At 35.8% G+C, this 13,387-nt stretch overlaps 1 protein-coding gene across 4 annotated transcripts in view; it reads left to right on the forward strand.

Annotated features, from left to right (window-relative positions):
• Window positions 1-1,869: 1,869 nt before the first annotated feature.
• The window catches only part of ANXA6 (annexin A6), a 48,741-nt gene continuing 37,223 nt past the window's right edge, over window positions 1,870-13,387 (forward strand). For all 4 annotated transcript variants that reach the window (XM_026696625.2, XM_026696626.2, XM_026696627.2 and 1 more), the window contains exons 1-2: window positions 1,870-3,300; window positions 8,313-8,364. In XM_026696625.2, the coding sequence (XP_026552410.1) occupies window positions 8,347-8,364 (18 nt within the window). In that variant the 5' untranslated portion in view covers window positions 1,870-3,300; window positions 8,313-8,346. The remainder of the gene's footprint in view (window positions 3,301-8,312; window positions 8,365-13,387) is intronic.

Here is a 13,387-nt window from a genome sequence, read left to right on the forward strand (position 1 = left end):
GAGAGCTTTCCTTTTCTAGAGAACAGGGAGTATAATCACCCGAAATACAGTAGAGCAAGCTAATTATGTCAAGGAATTCATTAATCCTTATTCCCAAATACTCATGGATAATAGCTCTGAAATGTTATTACAAAAGTGTATTGAGTCCCAAAAAACAATGTAAAGTAAAACAAATGATGATTAAAAATAACTTATATCATGTAAAAGATTTTCAGAATAGGGAGCAGAATTATAATAGAGATATGCTTTAGAGCAACTCCCAATCTGGTGGTTATAATTACTGGGAATAATAGCAAAAAAGTAGTTTAACATAAATGGAAGACACTAGGTTGAGAAGAGTACTTTGAAGAAGGAAAGCTGCTTTGGAATAAATTGAAGATTCTGCTTTGGAATAATTAGCAGTTAATATTTATGATGAGAAGTAATGTTAAGTTAGTCTTTAACATAATGTGAGTTAGGCAGATGCCCAATTTTCATACCAGAGTGTAGTTTTAGAAATAAATTACTCATAGTAGGTTAATCAGATTAACCTTCCTTTTTTTAAAAAAAAAACTTTATTGAATATACAATTAAAATAAACAAACAAATACATACACAACATAGAAAAATAGAGAAAAAAAAACGAATAAAAGGCAATTCCATTATCGACAGTTGGTGGTTCCTTATTTGTTATCATTATTGGTGTCATATTTACAATAAAATCTTAAAGCGAGTATATAGTTACTACCTTCTTTACGGTTTAATGTTTACTATTATATTATCTATCTTTGTTCTATCCAATCATACCAACATTCCCAGCTCTTGTAATATTCTGATGATTCTTTATCCTTAAGTGCTAGGCTCAATTTATCCATTTCTGCACAGCTTACTATTTTCTGAATAGTTATTTCCTCTGCTGGAATATCAGCTTGTTTCCAACATTGTGCAAAAGCTATTCTAGCTGCAGTAAGTATGTGTAATATTATATATTTGTCTTTTTTGGGGAGTTGTCTATTGAATATCCCTAATAGGAAGAATTCTGGTTTTAATTCAATCTGCTCAGCCATTATTTCCTCCAACCATTTTTTGATTCTCCGTCAGTATCTTTGGGCTTCTGTGCAGGACCACCACATATGGTAGAATGTTTCATGTTTCTTTTCACATTTCCAGCAATTCGGATTCATGTTAGGAGACATCTTCACTAATCTCGAAGGAGAGAGATGCCTTCTGTAAAACATTTTATAGGCATTTTCTTTATATGTTGCTGATTTTGTGATTTTATTATTCCTGGTCCAGACCTTTTCCTATTCTATTAAGGTAATGCTACGTCCTATATTTCTATTCTAAGCTATCATATTGCCTTTGACTACTTCCTAGATAAAATCTTACTAGGTTCAGACCAAAAAAATATAACCAAATTTTACAACTACCTATTAGAGATAGAACTAGAGGAGGAATCCTTTTCAATGGATTTAAGAAAACCCATGCTTAGAGGACAAGGGGGAATTTATACTAGTTACCAAGCTACTGTTATTGCGAGAATGAAATGGCTGCTCTGCATCTGGCATAAAGGCACATGCTGCTGTTTACAGATCTCAGCAGTGAAAACTAAAAACACAAGCAAACCAAGTATGCCACATCAGAAGAATGAAACATTCAGTGTTATACTTTATTTAATGAAACAGCATCTGCTAAGGGACGGGAAGCTAGCAGAGCATTTTCCTAAGAGATCGTATTTCATTGAGCCAAAAGAAAATGTTCTTTTTAAAAAAGTGGGAAAGTTATAGTTATCCATATATGGTCAGAAAGTTAGATTTAGTGAGATGTTGTCTTCAATTTAGATCATGTGACCCATCTGAGGTTTTTGAACTCTTGTCCATTGCTGCGGCCGGTGCTAATGCTTACTAGAGCCAAGTCTGAGGAAAATCCTCTCTGGTGGGACTTCCCTTGACTTTTGGCAAGCAGGATCAGCCCTATTGTTAGGCTGAAGCTGTCAATTTTGGCAGCTATTTTGGAGTAACCTCGCATAAGTAATTAGTTTATTTGTTGTGATGGCTTTTAGGAAGGAAGGATTTTTCTGCTTTAAGCGTCAATAGAACTTGGTTATTCTTGTGGGAGTCAATTTAGAAAAGGGGGTATAACTTCTTTTTTCTACCTTCTGCTGCAGTAGCAGCAGCTACTACTGCAGCCAGAAACTTTTCATTAGTACCATATTGCAGGTTATGTGGCAATACTCAGCATTTTTTCAGGCCGTTAAATCTACTTTCCATTTTAATTTTCTTCAGGACTTTGTAAAGATGCTGCACCAACAACATAGCATCTCCATGTCATTCATTATCTAGATGGAGACAGAATTAAAGAAGGTCACGACAAATCTCTGTGGTGGGCTCATGACAACTGCTCAAGGATGCTGGACCCAGTCCTAATTAGATTATTTAGATATTCATATCATTCTACCTAGATGATATGGACTTAACTTGAGTCAGTCTTCCCCAGCCTGGGCCCTTCATATGGTGAGATGAACACTCCCAACATGACCTACCAACTGAAAGTGATTTTCTCTGGATATTCGATATATTAATCTAATCACTTTCTTGACACAGTGAAGGCAAGTGATTTAAGTTTAAAGGTGTGTTTTTATTTAAACCCAAGACAGAGTCATTTTCCAGCATCAGTGAGGAAAACATCGGGTGAAGTAGGTTGCATTTTATTAAGGATTATATACATTTTTTGTGTGTGTGCTAGAGGGGGCCCATTCACGTTCTTGCTGCATCCTGGCCTCATAAACATGCTTACTCAGAAACAATTCAACAGAAATCCATCTGCCTTAAGGCTGGGTCCATGTGCAGAAATTGCAATTGACCAATTATTCAGAACCCCCTCCTCCCTCCAAACCCTGCGAGGAAGGCGATACTAATGTTGTCTGAATTCAGAGACAAGATACATCTTATGCAAGCCATTTTCCTTACTGTTGTACTCTGCTGCCTCTTTTCTCGGAGTGTTGGAGATGTGTAAAAAGAGGCTCGCCTGCTATAGCGAGCGTGGCGCTTCTCTGCAGCAAACACCATTCTCTCCCACCCCTCCCCAATCCCGCGCGAGAGGGGAGCGAGGGTGGTGCCAAGGGCCGTCCAGAATTGGAAGATTCCGAGGCTTGTGACGTCGCGACTCGAGCGGAGTTCGGAGGAAACAGCTGCATTGCGCCGAGGCCGGCCTGCCTGCCTTTGATCCCTGCCCTAGGAAGAGCCCGGTTGCCTCGCGGTGGATCCTGCGGCCTCTCCTTTCGACAGCCTTAGGAAGCAAAAGAGGCCTCGGCCCAGCAAGGTAAGGATTTGCTTGCTTGTATCATTCTCTCTCTCTCTCCCCCTCCCTCCCTCTCCCTGTGTGTGTGTGTGTGTGTGTGTGTGTGTGTGTGTGTGTGTGTTTGCACACGCGTGTTGTCCTGAAGAGGATACGAACAATCCACCAATTGTATTGGAAGCAGCTGCTAAACAAACTCATAACTCATTTAAGAGGGGAATACTGCCACATGGATTCACATGGGGGGGGGGGGGCACACCCATCGCTGGTGACTTTTCTCTATAAATTTATATTTGTAAAGTGCCGGTGAAGATGGCTCATATCCAGGGTATGCGTTGTTTGTTTGATGATTCTGTCATAGAGCACTTTTTTTTTCTTTTCTCCACTTTCTCCTTTTTCTTTTTTTAAACCTTTTATACGGGGGCGGGGGGAGGATAAGTTAGGGAGTACTTTAGGATGGTCTTGTTGAACTAAAGGAAAATCTTTTGGGGGGATTTTGTCAACGTGGTTCCTGTGAGTGAAAATAGTTCCAATAAATTGGTGATCCCCCCCCCCCTGTAATTCAGTCTTTGCATCCCTTCGTCAAAACAAAATAGGCGTTTGTTTAAACTGTCACCACCAATCTGAGAGGTGAAACAGTACCTTTCATCTGTAGGATCTTGAAAAATCTTAATCAATTTTTTGTAAACCGACTGATAAACTGAAAGAAGGCAGATATTGCCTATTTTGGGGGCTTTGTTTCTAGTATTTATTGTTACTATTGTACAGTTGCTTTTGAAAATTATCTTTTCCTTTGTTTTTTACCACTGTAGTAAGCAGGCACAGTTGAAATCTTATGGGCCCCTTTTAAAGGAAACCATTTTTGGGCCTTATAATCAGTAGGATGTATTCAGCAGAGACTGTTAGTTGTAGGAATTAAATCTCATGGAATTAAGTATCAAAAAAGAGAAAATAAAGCATTTCTAGTGTTATTTTTTTTTTTTTGCTTTCAAGGCCTTAGCATCTCTGAAAATATTTATTATAATTGATTTATTAGGGGAAATTTACCCAACTCTGCTCTCTTCCAAATGTTCCACAGAATTTCCAGCCAGCGTGGAAAAGACTTTATCCCATTTAATACAGAATAATACTTTTCAGTTAAAATGCTTGCCATATGTTGCAAAGGCATCAGAATGATAACTCTAAGCCCCCCTATTGCCCTATTCCCCTCTCGAATCCCTAGGGGCTGGGTGGGGTCCTGAGTATCATACAGCTCTGGAAAGATTTTTTGCACGCTGACTTGGAAAGAATTCCTTCTGAAATCTATGCTGTACTGTTTATTCAAATTGGGAAGCTGTTTTCTGATGCTGCAGGCAACAACTGTTTTTAATTATTGCTTTCCTAAGTGCTGCACTGTATTAGACTGTTGATTTATTAATGAAAACTTTATTTTGGTACAGATTTTTTAGTTGCATTAAGTAATGGTGAGTGAGTACTCAGACAATAGTTTAAAATCCGAGCCTTTGTGTAACCCCCCCCCCCCTCCATTATCTTTAAGAGATTTGGCAGTTCTCAGTAAGGGACAAAAGAGATAAGGCATAGTTACTTTGCAGTGTCTATGGTGGAGACCTTGGATGCTTGTAGGGAAAAAACCTTGACTGTTATCAAAAGACGGTGCTCCTATTTATTATTTAATTTCTTGCTGAATTTTCCTCTGTAAGAAAAAAAAGCAATAGAGAAACAGGGAAAGGAAGATCAGACTTTTTTTTTAAAAAAAAGAGACCTATGACTGCCTTCATCCAAAGTTTTGTTAAAGAAGCAGGGTAATAATCATACTAAAAGCTTCAATCTTGAAATACCTGCAGACTGTTCTTAAAAGGTTAATTATGGTTCCTTGACTCAACTTTTTTTCTCCCTTTGTGGACATAGCTGCAGTTTCATTCATTTATCATAATCTGGCAAATCATTTATGAGGCTGCTTTCAACATTGCTATTTAAACTCCTGAAAAAGAGTTTTCTCTTTTAGACCAGATTAAAAAATTTTTTTCCAGACCAGTATTCCTGGACAAAATCCAATTGAACATACAATGAATCTGGGAACAAAGGCATCAATGTTTCTTTCTTGACTTCAGTTAATGAGAACCAGGCTTACAATTTCATTGTCTGCTTCAATGGGATCCTCTTGGGATGTTGTGTGTCTTTGTGAATGGCTTTTTTATACAGTAGATGTATTTTAGAACTACACTTTTGAAGCCTGTTATAATGCTTCATGGTGCCTCCTTTCTCTGGCTTCTGTTTATCCTTTTATATTTACCTAACTTGGTGTATTTGTCAGAGGATGGGAAAGAGTCTGATTTTTTTTTCCAGAATGGAAAAATGGCAGTCTAATGTTTCATAGGATCTTAGTTCTTACTCATCTAGCTTTAATGAATCACTAACTTTGACACAAACGTGGGTCACCATAATAGACTGAAAAGGATGTTTGTCTAATACCCTCACCCCAGTGCAGCTTTCCTTGCAGTAGTGCATATGAGAATTCTAGTGTGTTCCATTTTATTTTATGTGAGTGCAGAATATCTCCCTCAGAATACTAAGAAGTATGTATGCAGAAGGAAGAATGTCTTAGTCACGTAATTTAGGTTCTTAGATACCTGGATGATTTGTCAGTTTTAATTCCCACCAGTTTGTGTTTTACTGGATGTCAGCATTGGACAAGATGCTGTTTTCTCCTCTGGCCATGTTAAAAAGTTATGCAAATGAGTTTTCTCCATTTGGCAACGTGAAATGCAAGATACACTATTTTAGATAATAAACATATAAACTTGGAACAGGAAATGAACTACAGTCTGTGTGCATCCAAACTAAAAGTACTAATTTCTCACAAGCATTCTTACCACTAAATTATAGCCTTATTTGATCAATATGTCATCCTTGATGGATCAATGCCAAATCCTTCTTACCAGAAGTACAAAGCATTGTTTTCTTCCTACAAGTACATTCAGGAAGCTGTGGAGAAGTGCAGCTGTTGTTTCCCTCTCATCCTGGCTCAGTTATTTTCTGTTTCTGTCGTTTCATATGTTTAAGCATGCCTCATGTCGATCCCTTTATGCTGATTTTTCTTGACCACATTTTGGGAGAAATACCAAAGAAGACATTGAAACATTACTTTGTTCATCATGGAGAGCATGTGCTGACTGTGATATTGTCTATGGGAAAATTGAACAAAGCCCAAACTGGTTTAGCTTTATGCATATGCCACACAGCTACTCACATTTGGTTACATGTCTCTATCTATCTAGGTTAGAGTGAAGACCAAATTTCTTGCCTGCTCTTATTAGAGCCAAGATAAACATGGCACAATTAATTACAAGCATGCATATATTCTAAGCAAGAATCATAAATGGTTAGCAAGGGACTTTTATAGAATAACATGAAAATTTTGCTTTTATTAAACATGTCTTTTCATATTCCACCCATCTCTTTTATGTTTTTTTTCTTTGCTTTAGGGATGACCTGGATGGCTGAAGTCTTTTCTATTTTAATAGCCAGCACAGTTTATGGTTTCAATCAGATCAATATGCAGCCATCCTCTGTTTGAGTGGAATCTCCTCTTCTTCCCAGTTATATAAATTATACTCATATCAGTCTATACAAAGCAGTGATTGTTATTCCAGCTTTGACAGTTCTTACAGATTTCTGTTGTAGTATTACACCACTAACATTTCAGGTGTTTCCCAATACCACAGGATGTTACAGATTTAGGGAAGTGAGAATTCATAGTCTGGATTCATACATCTTGCTAAATAATAATTTGTTGGTTTGGACTTTGGAATCCATGGGAATCTTAATTCATTTTGACTTATTCAGCAAATTATTAGTTAAAATAAATTGTGATTTAGTATGATAGAAAACTTAGTGGTATATTTACTAAGTTCCAATCAAAAACCATTCGTAGCTAAATTCTACCATAACCAGGAAATATAGCTAGTATTACAGATACACGTTAAAGGGTAGAAAATGTACCTGCAATCTAATGTATGTATGCAGCTGATGTGTGATGATCACAAATGCCTTAATGAATACTGTATGTTTCTTAGTTGATAAATTCACACTTATTTCATGCACCAATATATTTTTATGAATTCCTGTGAAATACTGAATATAAGCAAGTAGTAAGAAGAAATAGGTGCAATGTTTCTTTACACTGACAGTTTTGCTAAAGGCTTTAAGGGTCTTCTCATTGAATCATATCCGTGCAGACCGGGATGTGTGTGTAAAACTCACATTGTCACTGTGACATCACGTGACTCATCTGACCTGTGGGCTGGGAGTCTTACAGTCCTGCTGTAGACCTACTGCAGTGCAGTGATGTGTTGCCATGCATTTTTACTAGCTAGTGAGGCCTCCTGTATCATAGAAATAGTTGTGCTTAACAGTGATTGTTATGCAGCTATGCAGGGTAGAAAAAATATCCACCTTTGTATTTAACAAGCTGATCCTGATCTGCCTTTATTAATCCTGGATTTTTTGCATGTCCTTTCCATAAATATTTAAATGCTTCAGCATAAAACACCTGAACTTATTTAATAGATGTGGCTTCCAATTAAATATATTGTCTTTTTTGCCATCAGCAATGATTTTTTTTATGCCTTTATTATCACACATGTCTTGCCAAATCCAAAAGTTAAGAATTCAGAACAAATGCCAAGGATCAACAAGTATTATTTATTGTAAAAAAGATATCTATAAATAGCAAAATTGCAAATCACTCCTGAATATATGCTACATATATACCTTTCTCAATACTGGAGCAATAAAGCAAGGTATTGAAAAATAAGTCAGTGTTCCTATTCAGATATATTTGGTATATTTTATGACTACATATTTCATTAGCTTTTACAAAGTTAGCCAAGAATTTGAGGAATTATAGCTGCAACTCAACTGCAAGGGGCCAGATGGCGGAGTCTGATTTGAGTTATGTAGCTTTTCATAAGCTTTATTTCTGTATATTTTAGAACCATGCTTTCAAAGAATAACCAGTTTTTTTTTATTTACAGCATCCCAAACTTCTGTAATATTGGAACAGAAAACATGTCAAACAAAGGAAAGGTAAGAAACATTTGGTATCTAGTTATGGAAAAACCCAAGAAGTGATGTGTCAGATGCTGCTTCAACACAGAACCTCTCTGCTCTTCATTAAGGCACATGAGCTTGAGAAACTATTATGGCTGTCTTTTAGAGTCTGCTGCTAGAACAAGTTAGCTTATTCAAGCAGCATGATTTTTTTTTCTGGGTTGTGCACATAAGTAGCAGAGTGATTCTGTGCTGACACAACAGCTAAAGCACTTGTTTGGAATTATTTTCAAAATGTAGACAATCCTAATACAGGTAGCTCATGACTTACCATTGCAGTTGAGTCCAACAGTTCTATTAATAAGTGAGACAGTTAAGTGAATTTTTGCCCCATTATATGACCTTTCCTGCCATAGTGACTGTTAATAACACGATTGTCAAGTGAATCTAGCTTTCCCTTAACTTTGCTTATCGGAAGGCTATAAAAGGTGATCGCATGACCCTACAACCATCATAAATATCAGTCAGTTGCCAAGCATCTGAATTTTGATCACATGACCATGAGGATGCTGCAGTGATCATAAGTGTGAAAAACAGTTATAAGTCACTTTTTTCAGCACCATTGTTAACTTTGAATGGTCACTAAATGAACTGTTGTAAGTTGAGGACTACCTGTAGTTACTTAGTGGGTACAATGGGAATGAGTCCAATATGGCAGAAAGAGAAGAGAAGATTTTGCAAAACCATGCAAAACCATAAACTGATAAACATAGGAAGTAGACAGTGTGATTACTAAAAGTACAGTGATCCTTATGCAGAGCATGGCTTATTCTGAATGTTTCTGTCTTCTGATGGGTTTTCTATTGCCTCTTTTGCCTCCTGATAACTCTTTGCAAAAAAGTAAGTCTTGATTACAAAACAGTGAGTATTGTGCATGTTGGAGTAGGCTGTGTTTAAACGATTCTTTTGAAGTAGTATATAAGACCTTATTGCAGAGAATTAATATATACAATAATGATTATAACAATTGAGGTACCTCTTGTAGTTTTCTGAGATTTGGATATGTAAACAGAAGATTAACACATTCAGATCTGTATTTAAAAGGGCAGAAAAAAAGGATTATGTAGTAACTAATGAAGAGTCCAAAACAGTCGTTTGAAAACACACCATCTTAAAACATAGGTGTTGCTTAAGCAAATACATTTCAGAGGCAGAGAAGCAGAATCTTGAGTGTATGTAATTGTGTGAAGATGTTGCTTTGTTTCAAGGTAAGCTGCATCTTTAGAAAAAGAATTGATATTTGAGTTCTAAAATCAAAGACACTAACTACTCTATAAAAAAGCTTTATATTTCTTATAAGACCCTGTGGGAGGCCAATAATATACATTTAACAGAGTTGAGCATGTGTTTAGGATTTCCTTAGGTTTAGGTTTGCTGTCTGCAAAAATAAGAGGCAATATCTGAGGAGAATAATGTCTATGCTAGTGGAAACAATAAGTTGCAAAATTTGATTAGAATGCATATGTGAAGAACAGAACAAAAAGATACATTTAGTCATTAAGTTCCAAGTTTCTATTTGTGCTAGTGCAGGTCTATCACATAAACATTATAAAAAGATGCTAATGCTACATAGAGTGCAGATTTCAAAGAGACGTGTATATCTGAAGGTTTGAAAGTTTTGTATATTTAATGTAGTGGAAGATTGTTACCAAGTAAGAACTTGATGCAGGCTTTCTTTATGAAGATAATGGTGTAAAAGAACATAACTGAACTTTAAAATCCATGGTGATACTATAACATTTTTTTCCAAGCATTTGAACAAGAGCTTGTTTGAGGAAAATTAATTTGTGTCTGAAAATGCATGAAGTTTTAGGATGAAAACAGCAAGATTTGAGAATGGCAGCTGAGGTCATGTGGATACCATAGCACCCCAGATAATTGATTTATGATGCACCAAATGTGCTGCTGTTCTGCTGTTAGGAATTTGTTGCCATATGTTTTTCCTCATATTGCATTTCTTTTCCTTAAATTAAACTACAATTTTATAAGTGTGTTGACAAAAATTGTAAACATGTGTATTGTTTTATGTTCAGGTTAAGTGTTAGCAATAGTGAAGAATGCCATATACAGTGCAATTTCTGAAACTAATGTATGTGTTTGGATCACCGTCATCCTGCATTGCAATTATTATTTAATTCTTTAATGTGTACTCCTTTAAAAATAAAAAGCTGAACGTTCTCTTGCTATACCAGAAAGTGCTGATGTGATTTTTCAAATAACGAAAAAGATGTCATTCCTTGATGATGTTTGCAATTTTGACAACTTTTGTGTTACATCTTGTTGTAAAAATGTCCTTTCTATGAGACATACCAGAAGAAAATTATTATTTTAGAGTACATTCAAGTGTCAAATCCTTTGCTGTGCATGTTTCAGATTTGTTTAAAACATAAGAGTAACTGTTAGGGATGCAATTCAGGTATTACCTGACAGCTGAAACAATGCATTATAGATAGCATCTGGTGTCAAAGGAAAAATTATGTATTACTGGAGTGCCTCTTTTCAAAAATTGCTATTTAAAAAAAAGAGTGATTTCTGTAAAAAATGGGCGCCCGTAGAAGATTTACAGAGAAAGATTGTATTGTCACATTCGCATAATCAGATCTGTTAAAGAATACAGATATGCCTGAAGCATTCTTCCTTCTTGTGATCAGTCTAATGTATGATCTGGTGAATAGAACCATTGTGATATAATATAAATGAATTAATCAATGGATTTATTTAGGATATAAAATTACACTTGGAGCTGTATTCTGTCCAATTTAAAATTGTGGTCATATCAATAAATAAAAATGTCACAACATATCTGAAGGTTGCAAGGGTTGGCAAATCCTGTTCCCTCACGACAAGGACAATCAATAGAGTATAGGAGCATAGGAGATGGTAGGAAGACAATTAGCAGTTTCCCCATCTGGTGGTTATGTGTGATTATTGTATTAATGATTCCAGAAGAGAGAGAGAGGAATAGTTGAGAAATGATTCACCCTAACTCACTTTCAAATATCTCAACAAATATTGTAGAAAATGGAAGTATAGAAAGTGGAGGAAGATTACAATCTGGATGAAAGAAGGCAGTGAATCAGAGTCTGGGTCCTGTTCTTTTTGTGATAGTACTAGAAGAGGTGAAGATGTGGAGGCATGGCACAAACATGGTATATAAGAAGTCGACATTACCAATAGAAGAACCTAGGACAAAGTAATTCTATTTATAACTTCAAGGCTCTGGCCATCTGTAAGAAAGCCAGAGTGACTCATAGATGTGGGGGAAGGGATATGGAGTAAGAAGATCTATTTTAATTATACAAGTGAGATTTCAGTTGGAGTCTGTTACTCAGATGCTTTAAGGTTCTTCCAATGTTATATCCCTACTTTGCCATGGTCATTTCCACACCATTATTTGCTTTTTTCACATGAATAGTTCCTAGCCCAAGGCCAGGTGCATCCTGGGGAAGTAAAGGAATTGTGTTGTAAAGAAATGTGGAGTGTGATAGTTCCCATAGACACAAAGAACAGAGGTTTCAACTCAGTCATGGAAATCAAAATGGGATGTATTCTGTGACTGTCTGTTGGTATGTGGTTCTAAGTGTATATGCAGCCAAGTGGCAGTCACAGCTGTCTTTGTGGAAAAGAAATTTTGAAATTGTATGTGCCACAGTATCATTTATAATCCTACATTTACCTTTATCGTCACATAGGCTGCATCTAGTGAGAAGCAGCTGGGAGCTGGCTGTGGAAATTGCTTTCTGAAAACAATTTGCTACAGTCTTTATTATGATTTGAATCAGGGAATGGCTGCATGGAGGGGAGGTGGTGTAATGGGCTACAGTGAAGCAGCAGTTTCCCAGGAAGGAGGGAGCATATTCCAAGGAGGGGAGGGACAGACAAGAGATAGTTCATATCAGAGCTGGACTGGATCGTGAGAAGAAGAGATTTAGGATATCCATTCCCTAGAATCTTGATTCTTTCTATATGGTGTAAGCAAGTAAAGAATTGAACTTTGGTTGGATTGTGTTATAGCATTCTTGGCTTAAGCTTGACAGATATTTGTGAAGAGAACTGTTCCATATCTATGGAGATTCTCGGTCATCTAGGTCATGGTTGTCCCAAAGAGTCTTTTCAAAAAACAACTGAGCTTTATTTATTTTTTTCTTAAAGATGTTTCACTTCTCATCCAAGAAGCTTCTTTTTTTTAAAAAAAAAAAATTTTTATTGGTTTTTAAAAACAAACATAAACAAACAAAACATAAAAACATCAAGCCATCTTCCATATGTATACATACAGTGTGCCGGTTGGTTTACAAATTGTTTTGTGCTTCCATTTCGTAGTCTTCAATTACAATTACATTGCATATAATCTCGTATTTTCAATCAAAAATTAAATACCTTAGTATCATTATTATTATCATTAATCATTTGACTATACTTTTATTCATTTGTGTTTTACAAGATAACCATAATTTACTTAATTTATTTTATAACAGTTCATATTATCACCCCAAATCTATCCTTAAATCATTTTATAGTTATAATAAGAAAGAAGTACATCTTTATATATTTATTTTCTAGGAATCTACATATTTCATTACTGTACTTTGTTATCTAACCATTGATAGAAAAGATCCCAAATTTTATAAAATCGTTGATCCTCTTGTTCTCTAATTTCAAATGTCAATCTACTCATTTCAGCTAGCCTTTTCATAGTATTCCTTTTCCTTGTATAGTCTATTATCAAGCCTCTAGCATATGCCTTCATTGTATCCCATATATTCTAAATTGATGTATCTTCTTTTTTATTTTCTCTAAAGAAAAAGGCCAATTCTTTCTTCATCCACTGTGTAAAGTCTTTTTCCTTTAAAATAGTATTATTTAACATCCATCTAGATCTTCTTTTTTATCTTTTCCATTTAATTGTCATTGGATTGTGATCTGCCCAAGTACTTGTTTCAATATTTATTTCTTAAATGTTAGGTATTAATTCTGTTGACATCCATATTATATCTAT

Source organism: Pseudonaja textilis, chromosome 2 (assembly GCF_049901715.1).
Source record: "Pseudonaja textilis isolate UNSWEBS1 chromosome 2, rPseTex1.2, whole genome shotgun sequence".
Classification (NCBI taxonomy): Eukaryota; Metazoa; Chordata; class Lepidosauria; order Squamata; family Elapidae; genus Pseudonaja; species Pseudonaja textilis.